Below are 17,921 nucleotides of genomic sequence, written 5' to 3'. Positions count from 1 at the left end.
CATCTCCATAGGCCTCGTGCTGAATCCATTTCCAAATTGTTGACTCAGCTCTCTTCAACTCGTTCCGGTTCAACCAGTCCCTCTTCGAAGGAGCTTCCCTTTTAGTTCTGCAGCGAAGAATATTCACAAACCTGTGCAGGTACGCCATAGCTCGCAAAAGGCGCTCCCATTTGGAAAATCTTCCAAACTGCACAAGCTGTTGCACGACAATATGGTGATGAAGATGAATTGGACGTAGTTCTTCCGCAGTATCCACTTTTTTCACTTTCTGCTGAGGCCAAATATCGGTGTGTTGACGCAGGAAAGCCGGAGCTTGAAACCAGCGACTTTCGCAGTTGATATTTGGTCCCTTGCCCCACTTCGTTGCCTCGTCTGCCACGTTCAAACGGGATGGGAGTCAACGCCATTCATCAACCTGGCTCAGATCAAGAATTTCCGTCATTCTGGCAACGAACTGGCGATACTTTTTGGGATCCGACCGCAACCAGGAAAGAAAGGTACTAGAGTCCTCCAGAGTACTTTACGAGTTATCGGAAGTGTATGGTTATCGATAACAGACTTAGACAACCTCGCACCGAGAACGGCCGCTGAAAGTACCAGTCTGGGAATAGATAAGAGCTTTAATGGAGCCGCTTTCGTTTTTGCCGATACTAAGGAACAGCGAACTCTTGAACCTTCGACAATGCGAAAATATGCTACTGCTGCAAAGGCTTCTTCGCTGGCGTCGACAAATATGTGCAATTCCAAGGAACGACAGTCTTCGGGCGTGTAACCAGGGCAGTAACAACGTGGAATTTGCACTTTCTCGAGCTCCTGCAATAATTGAACCCACCGTCTCCATTGGCCAAGCATTTCGTCGAATATTATTTCATCCCAGCTCAGCCCAGACCGCCATATGTGTTGTACGAGTACCTTCCCATGGACGACGAAAACAGCTACTAAGCCAATAGGGTTAAAGATATTCATGACAACCCGTAGGACTTCCCTTTTCGTCGGGATAACTTCATTTAGTAAGAGTGCTTGTATATCTCCCAGAAACACGCCTTGAAAGATGAAAACATCCGCTTCTGGATTCCAAATCATTCCAAGAACTCGTTCGTACCCTGCCGATTTGTCCACCATCAGTTTCACAGACGATTCTGCAGGCTACTCCCCGACCCGTGTTAGAACGCTGTGTGAGTTTGACAGCCAATACCGGATATTGAAACCCGCCTTCGAATGCACCAGCTTAACCTGCGATGCCAACAGTAGGGGAGAGGGGGTAACAATGAAACACATTTTTTATACGATTTAATTTTGATAATAATACTTGTTATTTGTGTAGCCAAAAGTGATACATAGTTTCCCTATGTTGTTAACTAATACATATATTTTTTCCAGCTGGTAAAATTCACGGGAAAAAACTTTTTTTGGGTAATAAACAGTCGGTGGTAAAATGTACCAGTGAGCCTCATGGGTAGGAACTATCAAACACGACGTCGTCTACAGTGAAATGTTCTACTTGCAAATGTCATTCTTTTGCTTTGACGAATAAAGATTCTAAAGCTTCCTATTAAAGTTATTTTGAGTTTATTTACGCAAGATATCACTATATCATCGCGTAATATCGGACCACAATACATGCATATAAGATGCAATCCTGAAAGAAGCGATAATTTCTACAAAACTTGCCCAAATTGACAAACTTTCCATTTAATGAGTTGTATTTATTGTGGAAAATCGGAACCCATTCAGATTTTAATATAGATCACAAAAACAATAAATTTTCACTGTTCTCCATATATCATCGTTTCACAGTTACCCAATGGGTCTATTTATGAAGATTGTCAAATTACACAGAACCATAACAAGTTACCAAAAAACTTTGTTCGCGGCAAATGTTGCGCATAAAATTTACTACAAATAACAGTACACTATGGGAAGGTCTCATACAAACAGGTGGCCAAAAATATTTTGTCTGTTATTTTTTCGTAAAAAGCTTGTTTGAGTTGCTAATAATGTACGACTCTCATAAAGAGTTTAAAAACCTCAACTGAATTAGTAAATCCCTCTGTTTAGAACTTCTGAACAAAATTTTTGAATTTTCGGGCACAGTATTTCACCCAATTAAAAATAATCGACAGTGACAAGATCACATGTGCTTTTTAACTTCTCACACAGAGAGTGACAGAATCAAAAAAGAAGCCGCGAATGTGACAGATAGATATTTTCACGTATGTATTCGAATATAAGTAAATAGAAGGCTGTTTTGACAATTATTTCATCATTGATATGACAAATGGATTTGAAGTTTCCGGCTAGTCAAATTTACAAAATATATATTATAGAATTTGCATTAAGCCCTTTTTACTGCATAATTTTTTTTGAACATATTCACGTGAGAGTTTTGGAAGTCGCTGAGAACGAATAGAAAGTCGAAAAAATATAATTTGCGATTCCAATACGGCGTTTCAAAACGGCGAATCAGAAGACGTCGGAGAGGTATATTCCGTAACTTCGTATAACCATAAATTTGCAAAATAACGTAATTGATCTATTGAAATCATAAATTAAACATGTATTGACATTTTGAATGCTCAAATCAATGAATCACAGGGGTACTAAATGGTGTAACTGGAGAGACAGAATACAAATTTTCATTCATTATGTACTTAACCTCAAAAGTAGGAAAAAAGCGCAGTTTTTTGAGTACACAACCTCAAATATCACAAAATCCTAACATTTTCCTATTAGAAGAATAGGTACTACAATTTTGATACCTAATTCGGATTCTACGCGGCAAATTACTTCGGAAATAACCCTTAGCTTTCCAACTACTAAACCATTTCGACTTGTGTTATGTTGTTATGTCTACTAATTGTAACTGCCATAGAAATTTCATTTGAAGCGTTCTCAGCTTGGGGCAAATATGGGCAGCTGAAACCTTCGCTATAAGTTAGAAGATGCATCATACTTGCATCCCCAATCGAGAATTCCGGGGGGCATTGGGGGACTTTTATTCTCGGGTCTAATTTAGGGATACTAAACTACTGTACTAAACATTGTAAGGTTATTTTTCATAAAGCTGCATACCGATACAATATATATGATTTTCCAATCATTTTCTCACAAAGCTGGTATTATAAGCTTTAAATTGACATATATGAACACATGCTTCATGTAAAATTCAGCAGAGATACGAACAATTCAGAAAACGCACGAGCTATGTCTTTTTTCATAATTTTTATCTTCAAACATCCATATTACCTAGTTATGTCGAATATTTTTCTGAGATACTTAGGAGTTTTCTTAGCTAGAGTATATAGAAATACTCAGCATAAAATATAATTAAATTGGAGTTGATGCAATTTTCGATTTTTGGCCACATGCCGCCCCATAGTGCAGTAGAATAAACATTTATCTGGTGAACGCTAATTCATAAAAATGGAATAATGATTTTTATTGCAAATTTACTCTGACTGTTATAAAACAAACAAATATCCATTAAAAGAGATAGAGTTATCAGAAATCTTCCAAAATATAGTAACACGTGTAAAGAATTAGAAACCATGAAATATGAGGGAATGAGACGATTATGTTCATGCATTATGATTTTATTGCGATTGTTTCATAGTTCCTGCTGATCCACCGTTACTCTCTCTCCCCTACTGCTTGCTCCTCAGTATGGACGCTGTAAAAAAAATCGTCGACGTAGTGGTGTTTAATGATTGCAGCAGCTGCCTGTGGGTACTGCTCTGCGAACTCCTCTGCATTCCGGTTTTTTACGAACTGCGCTGCTGATGGAGAACAGGTAGAGCCGAAAGTTGCCACGTCCATTATGAAGACTTCGATAGGCATGGAAGGATCGTCTCTCCATAGGAATAACTGAGCTGATCGATCTTCCGGGCGAATGAAAAGCTGACAGATATCAGCGCGTATAGCCACTCCAAACTGCCTAAATGGACATAGCACTGATGGAAGCGGTGCAAGTAGGTCCGGACCAGTAAGTAGAGTTAAACGACTTCCCTTGGACCTTCGCGGCAGCATCCCACACTAATCGAACCTTGTTCGGTTTCCGTGGGTTCGTGACGACGTTAAGGGGTAGATACCAGGTTCGTTTAGGATCGAAACTGGCTAACTCCTGCCGATCCGCCTTGTGCGCATACCCTTTACTTCATATTCTTTCAACTGGTGTCTGACGTGGTCGTACAACTCGGGATTCGATGTTAGACGACGTTCGAGGCAGCGGAATCTTTTCTCTGCCATTGGTCTGCCTCTTGGAAAATCCACAATATCATATTTCCATAGCAAACCCGTTTGGAACTTTCCTGACGTGGTCCGGAGAGTAGTGCTTTCGAGAATTTCCCGTGCACATTTATCATCATCGCTTTCAATCACGGTTGATGGTTGTCCCACACTTTCCACTGCGAAAAATTGTTTGACCAGGTCATGGAGTTCTTGGTCGGGTGAATGAGTGCTAATGTGGAACAGATGGTGAACTGATGGCTCGATTCTAGTAGGTCTGGTTTTCCACTTGGTGAACTGTCCAGCCAAGCCTAGTTTTGGTAGCGATTGGACTACCTCTGGCTCCTTCTTTGATTTTAAGCGGTGCCATCACGAACGAGTTGTCCAAACCTATCAAAATTGTGGGAGCAGCGCCTGAGTAGCTGCGGACTGGTAAACCTCCAAGACGCGAAAATTGTTCGCACAGTTCGCTGTAGTTTAGTGATTGATCAGGATGATTCAGACTCTTAACGGTGTGCACCTTCTTCAGAGTATGCCGCTTTGCCTTCTCTGTTCCTGCAATCTCCAAATCAATTAACTAGGATTCTTCTTCCATCCGCTCAATACCACTTGTCCACTGTAGGCAAAGTGGGTGCACGTCACCAGTCACTCCAAGTTGTTCAGCAATCGTCGATTCCACCAGCGTCTTGACTGAGCCATCATCGAGAAAGGCATACGTTTGGATTGTTTTGCCATTCCCGTGTAGCGACACCGAGATAATCCGGAATAAAGTCGTCTGCTGGAGCTGCCGATGAATCGTAACTGTACTTGTTGTCCTTGGAGTTTTAGTTGATCGGCGTAGTTCCGGTTTTCCAGGATGTAGTAGTTTGTGGTGTCTGTCCGCACATCCGTTCTCCCCACAGAGTGTAGCTTTACAAGGGAATCTTCCGTGAAAAAATAAGCAGCGACGGCATAGAGATCGCTCTTCAACAAATTTCCACCGGTCATCTTTCCAAAGGCGTGGCAATCCTTTATCTTGTGTCCACTCTTCTGGCAGGCTGTACAGGGTTTGGGTTTATTATCCTTGCGTTCGACTCTATTGAAATTTTCCGCTGGCCTCTCCTCTGCAGTGTGCGCGTTAACGTACATTTTCTCCTTCGGCTTTTGCTTTTCCTGCTTGTTGCCACGGTGTCCGTCGGCTTCGTTCGTGAATGTCACCTCACTAGCTGCTGTGACAATTTGATCCATATAACAGCCAAACGTGGTGAGATCGACGACAGCATGTTGACGTTTGTATAGCGATCAGTTGATCTTGATGGTGGCTGGTAGCTTGTTTACCAACTCCTGTAACAGCAGGGGATTCGCCAAATGATCTTGGAGACCTGCGGCTTGGAGATGGCTGCAGAAATTTTTGCAAGCCAATCCGAAGCTGATCAATGTCTCTAAATGTTCCGCCTTAGGGTTTGGTGTAGCACGTACTTTCGTTAGCAATGAGTTGATGATTAGTTCTGGACGCCCATACAGTGTATTCAAAGTGTCGATGATCAATGCGTTTCCTTTGAGGCAGCGCTGCAACCGCATAAGGTTTCCCCCCTGCGAATAACCGCACATATCGGTTGAATTCTGATAGCAGCTCATAAGCAATGGCCACTCGACTGGATCTCCAGAGAAAGCCGGCAGCTCTCTGGGAACGACTTGTCTGGCAGCGAGTTGTTGTGAATTGGCAGTGCAGAATAATTACCGAATATCGGCGGTTGCGACGGAAACGGCAGCGGAGGTGGAGGCAGATGTTGGTATCATCGGCGACACAATTGGAGACAAACAGGATGACACCGTATACACAGAGGGGGATGTTGATTGGGCTTGGGGCGTACTCATATGCACCGGCACAAATGGTAGCATCTGATAAGGTAATTCTATTCCTATGGTATGCGGGGGCGTTTTATTGATCACATCAAATGATCGCGTGGGTGGCGGCGATTCGAACAAAGACAGGCTTGTGATATTTGAGCGGTGGTAGTAGCGCTGGTGTTGGGACACACTTGACTTAACGCGTCCGTAACCCTCACATTGTTGTTAATAGCCGGAAACTCATAGGCAGAATTGCGCACTGGCATATCCGAAGATTTCGTTGGACCACATGCAGCTGACTGGGTTTGCCGAACCTGTTGGATTGGGTAAGTTGCTTTTGCCAACAACTGTTGCTGCAGAGTGTCCACTCGTTGCTGAAGATCAAACAATTGCTTCGTTATGCGATCCGGTGTACCAGTCGATGAAATGGAGAAATTAATAGCTGTCGGTATGGCGTGATAATCCGGCGAAATAGTGCTAAGACCGCCTCCTGTTTTACTGCACACGGTTGCACTAGTTGTCACCGCATTTTGCGATGTACTTTGCAAGCCATAACGATTAGTATGGGATGGTGAACACGAAGTATGCACACAACGATGGCTTTTCTGGTAGTCGACGCCCGATGTAGATTTGAGCAACTCCGACCGCTGTTGATCGACCCGATCCGCTTGATTGGGCCTTAATTGTTCATCATGCACAGCGATTTCGGTTGAGGTTATCACCGGTAGCACTGGAACAGCCTTGGGAGTGGTGCCGGTCCGGGAGTGAGTACCCACGGGAATCTGATATGATTCGGTGCTGACACTCACTGTCGTAACTAATTGACTCTCCACCCAGTCTTTTCCTTTTGTCCTCTGCGTACCACACTCAGATGATCGACGAGTTCTGCTGCTGCTTCCATCCATCTCTAGCTCAAGCTGAGCTTGCAGAAGCTCGTACTTTTTGGCGATAAAATCCATCTCCAAACGCCTCTCCTCTTCAAGGCGCTGAAGATTGAGACCGACACGGATAGCTCGGGAGCTTGTTGAAGTCGACCGGCTAGCTGCCACGAAATCTAGGACGCACATTTATAGTGCCGACAATGCCAGCGTCGCATTCCTCACGTGCACTCAAATTGAGGTTAGAGTCGTCAAATGGTAGATACCTACTTGGGCACGTCATATATATTTCGATAAATATCTCGAGACACTAAGGGAAATCGCTTTTCATGATATTGTATTGTTTTTGGTATGTCGCCGAAATAAAGAAACAAGGAATAATACAATCGTTCACCTGCCTTTTGATTCAATTAAACATAAGCAACACTCCCGACTGTCGGCAGTCTGGAGCTGAAGTTGCTTTTGTTACAAAGTGAGCATTTCCAAATTTATTTAACAAACGATAAATCCATCATAAATTCTCGGCAGCCGGCTGCCCAGAGCAATAAATACATGATAACACTTCTGAAAGTTGTACAGATCGTATCACTTATCAAGGTGACTTCAAATTTGTGTAACTCATTATTTCATTCTAATTGTAGTCTATTTTTGAGGAAATATAAAAATTGTAATTTTTAAGAAATTGTCGCCGACATCAATTACAATCGATTGGTGTATAAAAAAGGATAGGTTATATGACGAATATTTAAAACATTCTGAACTTCTTCGTATTTACTCAATTTTTCCTATCGCTCACTATTATTTTGTAACTTACATAGAATATTGCGTTTCTTCACGTTTGTACGAACATTTTGTTATAATAATATCCATATGTAATATGTTGAAGTCTTGAGTAAACATTTTACATTTCAAACCGTAAAACTAAACAAGGCACAAAACATTACAACCAACCGTATGCCACGTGAATTGTGAAAATCATACAGCCAAAAACCTCAAAAAAGCATTGTAACTTTTGAGAATATACCAAAAGAAAATTGAAGTCAATAATAGGGAAATCCTTCAAAATAAGGTTAAAATCTCAGTTTGGAGATTATATTGGCGAGCACTTTATTTCTCCAGGAACTGCATGATTTTCTAATTAAACCACATTTCCCCGAACCTTGCAAATAGAAATGCAAGAACAATTTTCCTCCGCTGTCCTCGTTCGACAAGTAAATACTTTCAGCGATCTAATTCTATCGCATACGCAATTTTGCGTACAATGGTAAAACGCATAACAACCGGCGACCTTACCTTTGCATGCAAAGTGATTTGCATAGGTAACTCCGCGATGACTCCTCAAACTGAGTCACCCAAACAGCCCAAAGCTCTGAACGTAAGTGATTCGATTTCCAAATTAAATGCATTTCGCCCAAGTGCACAACCATCAGCGTTACCAAGGTGATCGAAGAATGAAATGTACCTACATAGGAGCAACAACGACTATGCGGAAAAGCCACACATCCATAACGAGGCGCACGAGGGCCAGAAACAGCAACAAGCGATGAGCGATCCGATCGCGATCACTGCAAAGCGGCAAAGTTGAAGCGGTGGAAAATCGCAGTTTGCTCTCATTGTAAAATTGATCCTCGAGCGGGACGGACGCGCTTTTGATCTTCCCTTCGTCTAAATTCTCGGTACAATGTGCATTCGATCGGGATTCATCGTTCCTGTTCTGATCTAGTTTCGGTGTGCAAATTTGTGTTTGACTTAATCTGGCTATTTTTGTGACTAAGGCTTACGCCATCGTTACGTCACAAACTCCATCGGTGGTGATTTAAAGCAGGGAAACCGCGTGCAATTTTGCGTTTGTTTTCGCAATTCAATGCGTGTTGGTTGCTACTTTAGTTCGCGTAACAGTCGTGTGAAAAGTTTAGTAGATAGTTTTATTGAAACGCTTTCAAATAGCAAGGAAGACTCCGCTATCCAGCCATCAATCATCTCTTGGAAAAGCTCTGCGTGCATGAACCTCTTCGTTAACTGCCAGTCAACCTTTGCCGCATCCATTTTTCCTGCAGCATTATTTGGCGCGATTAATTAAGTCAATAAATTAAAAGTGAAACTCTCGTTTGGAGAGACGTTCATCCACACGTTAGTTTGCGAGGCCACACTGACTTTGAGGCACAAGCCGGCCCAAGTAAGGGAGCCTCGGTGGTCGCTAATGATCGATAGTGCATAAAATCGGTGCAATCACATAATACGGCATTGCAGGTAGCTGGGCAAAGTATGTTACATCGAGTACTTGTTGGAAGGGTATAATCGAACCATAATCAAAGGCAACAGAAGGCGTCACGGAGTGATAGTGTTATTATTAATCGACGGTCCCGCGGCTTGCTGTATAAAAATATCAACCTGCTAGAAGAGTCAATAACACTTGGACGGATCTTATCTTTGATTCGAGCGTTGGAAATGGCATTTTTCAAGAGCATTTGGAAGAACAACTCAAAACACAAAAGTAAGTAGTGAGCATGTATTTTATCAGTATTCAAATAGATGTCAATTTTGGCTGGTTGTTCTAAATAATTAGAGTATTTATAACACCTTTTGGCAGCCGTTACTTGAAAGATTGTGCATTAGAGTGGCTATACATATGCCATTTTCAGCACATCACTTTTTGAGCTCCATACGGTGTGCAAATTTTGTTCCCCAGATCTACGCATTGCATTTAAAGTTTGCATGGAAATTAGTAAGGAAAACACGACACTTTTTGCATCTCTTCACATTCAGCTCATTATTTCACTCAAACTGAAAAACCAACCCTATAAAAGTTTGTCCAGAATCTGATTAACAACTTTGCCAACTGTAACTAGCTAAAATTTTAAATGAAAATGCTATTACTAAATTTGTTATGAAATTTGCGTTTCGACTTCGTTTCATCAGAATCCGAACTAACTTAGTGACAGGACAAAACTGGCACCGTATTGCCGCTAGCTCCAAAAAACGGGACACACTTCGTGTTCCTGAGCATCAAGCGTGATGTCCCGCAAGAAAAGGAGTTCATTTCAGGCTGATGAGAACTAATGAAATTGAAACATTTGGTTTGGCTTCCACTAAGGACATAAACAAGTTCTAAGATATTTAGGATTGAAACGAGGGTGTTGATGGCACATTTGCAGTGGCATTTGCAGAATTAAAACGATTTTAATCCAGCTAACAGTGTAATAAAACATTTATTACAACTCATGTCACTGTCTTCGGATATTATATCGATTGAGAAATATTATTAATGGTTTGTTAATAAAATTTCTCAGTCCTACAATCAATTCATTAGATATAGAAAAATTATTTTTTCCTAAAAGGCTATATATAATGCGCTCGGCCAACAAAATCAACATAAACTTTAAGGGTTGCGTACAGGACATGACCACGGTGATATTAACAATACAGCATCTTTCAAGAGTGTGCAATATAATTCACGAATGAATTTTAATCTATTAAAACTATCGAATCATTTCAGGGCTGGATACTATAGTCTTCACTAGAAACATGCTACGTCACGTCATAGTTTCCTCTCCTGCTGCCATATGTTACAATTTTCTGTAAAACAAAATTCAAAAACCAAGTATAACACCATGCTTTCTGCTGAACAGTCCGTAATAATAAATCAATACACTCTGCTGGGAATGTGCTTATACAAACATTAAAGTTTCCCAAAGACAGGTGAGCTTACTGTGAATGGGACATAATTTAGAAAAGGCAAATAAATGGGCTTTTAAGGTACTCTGATAAAATAACAATAAAGCATTTCTTTATAGATTTTCCAACAAAATATCGAAAATACCGGTTTTTATGCTTATAAAACCGGTGTTTCAGTATTGGACATTTGGACAGTTTTGCCGGTCTTCGGTAACGGTAAAACCGGTACTCCCAACCCTAACTTGAACGTACCACTGGGTGAAGAGCATGCGATAAACTGTGCCACGGTGTGTTTGGTAGAACAACATTATGCAAAAAAATTCAACATCTCTGAAACTTCAGGATATGAAAGAATGGACTATTCCTTTTCATTTGCATTCATACAACACTGAAAGTGAAAATCTGGTAGATAATTTAATTGACTACAACTTTGTTAATAACTGGAAATTGATCTGAAATCATCCAAAAAAGTTATTTAAGATTTTGACGAAGTTATGTCTAAGATAGTTTAACAGGAAGCCTTGTGGTTTGTAAATCAATTTCCACGCACCTAATTCAGTTACCAAGTAGTTGTGTGTAGTTTTGAAGTACAGTCAAAGAAATTTGAGTCTTAAAAAGTCTCACTTTTTAGCTGAAAAATATAATTTCACATCCCATCTGAAATAGGTCACTATTGATATCTTTGAAATAAGGAGAGAGAAAGGTGTGGACCAAACTTGTACGATATTAATGTTATTTTCCAAGATGGCTGATTTTGCATAGCTTTCCAAAAAACATATCTTTGACTCCTTTTCGTTTTCCTCGCTTGATCTCGGGGATAACTATTGTATTCTTGAATCAATCTGCTGCACCATCGCCCCCTTCTCTTGTAAACCAAAATTGACTTAAATTCTAACATTTCGAATGCCACAAAGTCCATCAGACAATTCGTGGCATTGTAATATTTGACGGAATTCATTGCAACTTCTTCGTCGACAATTCTAATTGACCTATTCAAAATTGAGATATTTGAAAGGTACAAAAAACTATTTCTGATTTTGGTTCAAGCCTGCAAACTTTCTCGATAAATTCGAATAAGGTTATGCGAGAAATCGTCACTAAAAAGACTTTTCTTACTGAGCGAAGATGGTCCAGTGCGAAGTTTTCTTTATCGTTTGCTTATGTGATCCATGTTGAACGAGTAACGATTTCGGAATCATTTCTCAAAGTGAATTATAATGGTTGATTTTGAAGCCTTTATCTTAGATGAAATAAATTCAAGAATATAGAAGAAAAAGCTTGCTGCTAACCCAAATACCAAAGCTTTTTGTTCACTGTCGCTTATACTACGTCAATTTTAGAAAAGATAATCAAATTTCTTAAACAAGCGTTGCAATGAAATCCGTCAAATATTGCAATGGTGTCAAAAGTTTCATCGAGTTTGTTCAACTAGAACGTTTGAAGTTCAAGACAAATGAATTTTATACGACGAAGCTGATAGAGAATCTGGAATTATAATTTTCGACTTAAAGATGAGACTTCTCAAGCCCTCAAATTCCTAAAATTCCTCAACTCCACTACCATGCTTCCTGTGAAATTAACTTAGACATAACTTCGTCAAAATCTTAAACAACTTTTCTAGATGATTTCAGATCTCTTTTCAGTTGTTAATAAAGTTGTAGACAATTGAATTATCTATCACATTCTCATATTCAGTGTTGTTCGAATGTCTAAAGCACCATCTAGGAGAAGAAATGTGAACTAGTTCTAATGTGAAGCCTATGTTTCACGAAAAAACGCTTTTAATCCACCTAACAGTGTGATGAGACATTTCTTATAACTTTCATCACTCTCTTCGGATATTATATCGTTTGAGAACATTTAGAACTTGATGCTTTGCGATGTTTTTGAATACACATACTACATGGGATAGTGGCAGGACTCAGAGAATCGCTCAAATCAGCATAGGACAACATCAGTGCTAGAAATCTCAAACCAAATCAATGGGAAAGCGAAAAAATGACCCATAAAATAGACATACAAACGAATTATTGTTACTGCTCTGTTAATAAAATATCTAAATTGTGGTGGGAAAACTGAATTTTCCTAAAGGGGTTATATATTGTACTGAGCCAAAAAAATCGAAATTTTTTTTGAATCGATTTGAAGCTTATACTTTACTCAAATTTCCAACGCGACTGAGAACTAAGAAATCAACGCTTTTTCTTGAAAAGGGCGACACTAGCAGTAATACCATTCAAAGAAAATCAACAGTGAATATTTCCAGACTTGGTTTTATTTCCTATTTAAGAACTATTGTGTTTTTTGCATCCTAGATTGCATGATTCAGTGATCGAAACCCAAAACTTCATAAAGTATTTGAAATTATTAAATTAAAATTTATTTTTGCTATATAAATCGACAAAATGATAGTATCGCCCCTTTGGCCCACCTATCAACATTGAAGTATCGCCCTTACGTTTTTACATTTCTTATAAAAGAAATGTATAGAATTCGCTCAAACTTTCAAGATTTTTTCCGAGGCCCGGAGGGCCGAGTCTTATATACCAATCGACTCAGCTCGACGATTTGGGACAATGTCTGTGTGTGTGTGTGTGTGTGTGTGTCTGTGTGTGTGTGTGTGTATGTAACGGACAAATTCTCATTCGTGTTTCTCAGCAATGGCTGAACCGATCTTATCCAAACCAATTTTAAATGAAAGAACTAAAAAACAGTATGAACGCTATTAATTTGTTTTTCATTCTGATGTTTAGTTTCCAAGATATGAATGTTTGAATGCGTAAAAATGGCGTTTTTCGCAGTTTTTTTAAATTATCTGCCGAAATTGACTATATAGATTAACAATTTATATGTTTTTAGATAGCTTTAACGAATACCTTTCTATCAAGCTATAGATTGTTGAAATCGGACTATTATCAAAAAAGATATTGAACATTAAATGCGGACGAAAGATTTTTATCATTTCCCATTGCCAGAAATATGACCAAAAACATGTAATCTATTATTAACGCCAAAACGGCTTATTTTAGGTCAATAGTATCTTCGGAGAATATAATGTAGGCAATATGCCCTTTGTTTTGGTATTGTGCTTTTGCTGATTAATCACCCTATGAGTGAGATATTTTCACAAATTTTCTTGGAAGTGATTATATCGAAATGATGTCTTCAGGAAATTTGTAGCTCTTACCTTTGCGAATAACTTTACTGAAGACTTCAAATATCTATTTTGAATACTTTAAAAGTTATGGCTTGTTGTTTGTGGATTACTCTTTGTCGCCTATTTATTGTTCAATATAGTAATAATCCATTGAAATAAGCCAAACAGTATTTCGATAAAACGAATTTTGTATTTCATTTTTGTATCTACTACCGCTAGAAATAATCACCGAACACTTCCAGGTTGTCTGGAAGGAACTTGATAACTTATCAGTGCAAAAATGTTCATTTGTGCGAACCTTCTGACTGCAATTTTTCTAACTTATGACCATCGGATCGATCTGAAACCTTTCGGAAAATGAAAAGCGAAATAAATAACTCCAAGCAACGGCGAAGCCAAGAGAAGGTTTTGGGGTTTAACACCATACAGCCCCCCACCACCACACCAAAAAAAAAATTGGATTGGAGTTGAAAATTTATTGATGCAAACTGATTTAATTCAATATTACAATAACATTATCTGATCCGTAGATTGATAACCTGTTGTTGTAAACATCATGAGGACTTCTGATAAATTGTCGGAATGGGGTCCTGATATGTAACTGATCTATTGGTCTTGATTTCACAGTTGTCTAATAGCCTCTATATCAAATTCCTGCCTGAAAACATTCCAATAGAAAATTCCAGAGTTCTGTAATCAATCATAATCCTCAGATTTATTTTCAAATTTTCAGCATTTTTCCTACACAATATTACGAAAGCTTATTAAACAATTTTTCCTAATTAGTTTGTGAAAATTATAAACTATTTGAAATTTTTTAATAGTTTTATTTTTTATTTAACCGTGATTTTTTAATAAATAGTGACCATCGCTTCACAACGCAGTCTATTTTTCATGGCTTGCGGTGAGCATGATCTCTCGAATTGCTAAACTGAAAATTATGGAATAGAAATTAATTTTTAGTATTCTTTACAGACCAGCTGGTGCCCTAAGACGATTTTGCTAGATTTTTAGAGCATTGTGCACTAGACTGCCCAGAAAAATGATGAATTTTTGAAAACTCAATCGGCCCACCCCTGAGTCGATTCCTAGTCCCACCAGGAGTACTTGTACCAAATTTGAAGCAAATCGGACAAGTCTAACTACCGGACCAACGTGCCTGAAATTTATATTGGATTTTTCAACAATTTACATGGAGAAAACTCACTAGCTCGTATTTTCGCCGCTAGGTGGCACTGTATACATCGTATTATCACTGTAAGTGAAAATAAGAAAGATATTTTAATTATCTACAACTTTGTCGAAGACTGCAAGTATATCCGGCTATGTTAAAAGAAGTTATTAAACTTTTAACGAAGTGATGTCTGAGTCAGTTTTGCATGGGGCCTAGCAGTGCATGGTTATGTATCAGTACTCGAGTCCCGCGAACTATATATTTTTGTGAAATAATAATTAGATTTAGCCGAATAGTATGTTTACAAGAATTATAGTAAATAATACGAGTTATGTTTTGGTTAGAACATTTTAGTTCCACCTGTGACCGCATAGAGAGCGCCACTACTAACTTTTCATAGAAGAGAGATAGAGTATCAAGATGTTCAGAAGAAATACTGAAAAATGCCTGTTCTATAACTTTGTAGAAGACTCCAAATTTCTATCTCTCTCCGTTGAAAAGTTAGTGTTAGCGCCCGCTATGCGGTAACAGGTGGAACTAAAATTTTCTAATCAAAGCATGACTCGTATTATTTACTATAATTCTTCTGAACATACCATTGAGCTAAACCTAACGATTATTTCACAAAAATGTTTAGTTCGTGTGAATCGAGTACTGATACTCAACCATGCACTGCTAGGCCCCATGCAAAACTGACTCAGACATCACTTCGTTAAAAGTTTAATAACTTCTTTTAACAAAGTCGGATTTACTTGCAGTCTTCGACTAAGTTGTAGACAATTCAATTATCCTTCTTATTTTCACTTACAGTGATAATACGATGCATACAGTGCCACCTAGCGGCGAAAATGCGTGCTGGTGGGTTTTCTCCATGTAAATTGTTGAAAATTCCCATACAAACTTCAGGCCCGTTGGTCCGGTAGTTAGACTTGTCCGATTTGCTTCAAATTTGGTGCAAGTACTCCTGGTGGGACTAGGAATCGACGCAGAGGTGGGCCCATAGGGGTCATTTTTTTCCTGTCACCCTACTGTACACCCAGTGCATTAACGCAAGTGACGGAAGGTTATCGAAAAGTTTCGTGAAAATGAAAGTTCCAGTAATGATGATGATTTTCCCAAACGGTTCGTTTTCGTGAGGTTTTTATTTGTTCTTTGGCATTAGGATTAGCGATAATAATTCAAATCAAGAATACTACTGGGAAGTCACCTTTAGAAAAAGTGGATGTCGAAGTAAAATTTGAAACTATGCACGCATGTACTTCAGAGATAGCGTGATATCAGGAGCTGCGATTTCATTTCAACGCTTTTTTGTGAAAAGGGCGATACTTACAAATGTAAACATAGGGCTTTTTTCTTACATGCGAATGAGGGCTTTGAAACGCAACAAATTAACCTAAAAATTTGGATTCTACGATATTGCTTTCTTAAACTACAGCAAAAAATACAACGGGCGAAACTGTATTTTGTTTGTTTATTTAAAGTTTCGCTCTCCACGCTCCATGCAAACAAACAGGGCGATACTTTTTTGCTAGCAGTTTAGAGGCAAAACTGTTATTTTCGTATTTTTTAGGATTATCAAACTGATACCAGCTGTAAATAGTAACAATGATCTCTATTGAAAAAAACCCGGACGAAATCGGTGGTGTAAAACGGAAGTTATTGTGAAAAAAACGTAAGAGCGATACTTCAATGCTGATAGATGGGACCGAAAAAGTAAACAATCGCCAAAGGGGCGATACTATCATTTTGTCAATTTCAATAGCAAAAACAAATTTTAATTTAATAATTTCAAATACTTTATGAAGTTTTGGGTTTTGATCACAGAATCATGCAATCTAGGATGTAAAAAAACACAATAGTTCTTAAATAGGAAATAAAACCAAGTCTGGAAATATTCACTGTTGATTTTCTTTGAATGGTATCACTGCTAGTATCACCCTTTTCAAGAAAAAGCGTTGATTTCTTAGTTCTCAGTCGCGTTGGAAATTTGAGTAAAGTATAAACTTCAAATCGATTCAAAAAAAAAAATTCGATTTTTTGGCTCAGTACAATATATAATCCCTTTAGGAAAATTCAGTTTTCCCACCACAATATAGATATTTTATTACCAGAGCATTAACAATAATTCGTTGGTTTGTTTATTTTATGGGCCATTCTTTCGCTTTCCCATTGATTTGGTTTGAGATTTCTAGCACTGATGTTGTCCTATGCTGATTTGAGCGATTCTCTGAGTCCTGCCACTATCCCATGTAGTATGTGTTATCAAAAACATCGCGAAGCATCAAGTTCTAAATGCTCTCAAACGATATAATATCCGAAGAGTGATAAGAGTTATAAGAAATGTCTCATCACACTGTTAGGTGGATTAAACACGTTTTTACAATAACTACCGTCTTACACCACCGATTTCGTCCGGGTTTTTTCAATAGCGATCATTGTTACTATTTACAGCTGGTATCAGCTTGATAATCCTAAAACAATACGAAGAAAAAAAACAGTTTCGCCCTGTTTGTTTGCATGGAGCGTGGAGGGTAAAACTTTAAATAAACAAACAAAAATACAGTTTCGCCCGTTGTATTTTTTGCTGTAGTTTAAGAAAGCAATATCGTAGAATCCAAATTTTTAGGTTAATTTGTTGCGTTTCAAAACCCTCATTCGCATGTATGAAAAAGCCTTATGTTTACATTTGTACGTATCGCCCTTTTCACATAAAAGCGTTGAAATGAAATTGCAGCTCCTGATATCACGCTAACTCTGAAGTGCATGCGTGCATAGTTCCAAATTTTACTTCGACATCGACTTTTTCTAAAGGTGACTTCCCAGTAGTATCCTTGATTTGAATTATTATCGCTAATCCTAATGCCAAAGAACAATGAAAACCTCTCGAAAACGAATTGTTTGGGAAAATCATTACTGAATTTTTCATTTTCACGAATCTTTTCGATAACCTTCCGTCACAGTGCTCTGAAAATCTAGCGAAATC

General features: G+C 38.7%; 1 protein-coding gene across 2 annotated transcripts in view; it reads left to right on the top strand.

The window, feature by feature from the left end:
- Nucleotides 1–8,557: 8,557 nt before the first annotated feature.
- The window catches only part of LOC131681238 (low density lipoprotein receptor adapter protein 1-B-like), a 54,714-nt gene continuing 45,350 nt past the window's right edge, over nucleotides 8,558–17,921 (top strand). For both annotated transcript variants that reach the window (XM_058961947.1, XM_058961946.1), the window contains exon 1: nucleotides 8,558–9,426. In XM_058961947.1, the coding sequence (XP_058817930.1) occupies nucleotides 9,381–9,426 (46 nt within the window). In that variant the 5' untranslated portion in view covers nucleotides 8,558–9,380. The remainder of the gene's footprint in view (nucleotides 9,427–17,921) is intronic.

Source organism: Topomyia yanbarensis, chromosome 2 (genome assembly GCF_030247195.1).
Source record: "Topomyia yanbarensis strain Yona2022 chromosome 2, ASM3024719v1, whole genome shotgun sequence".
Classification (NCBI taxonomy): domain Eukaryota; kingdom Metazoa; phylum Arthropoda; class Insecta; order Diptera; family Culicidae; genus Topomyia; species Topomyia yanbarensis.
This window is presented reverse-complemented; position numbering and strand designations above follow the sequence as displayed.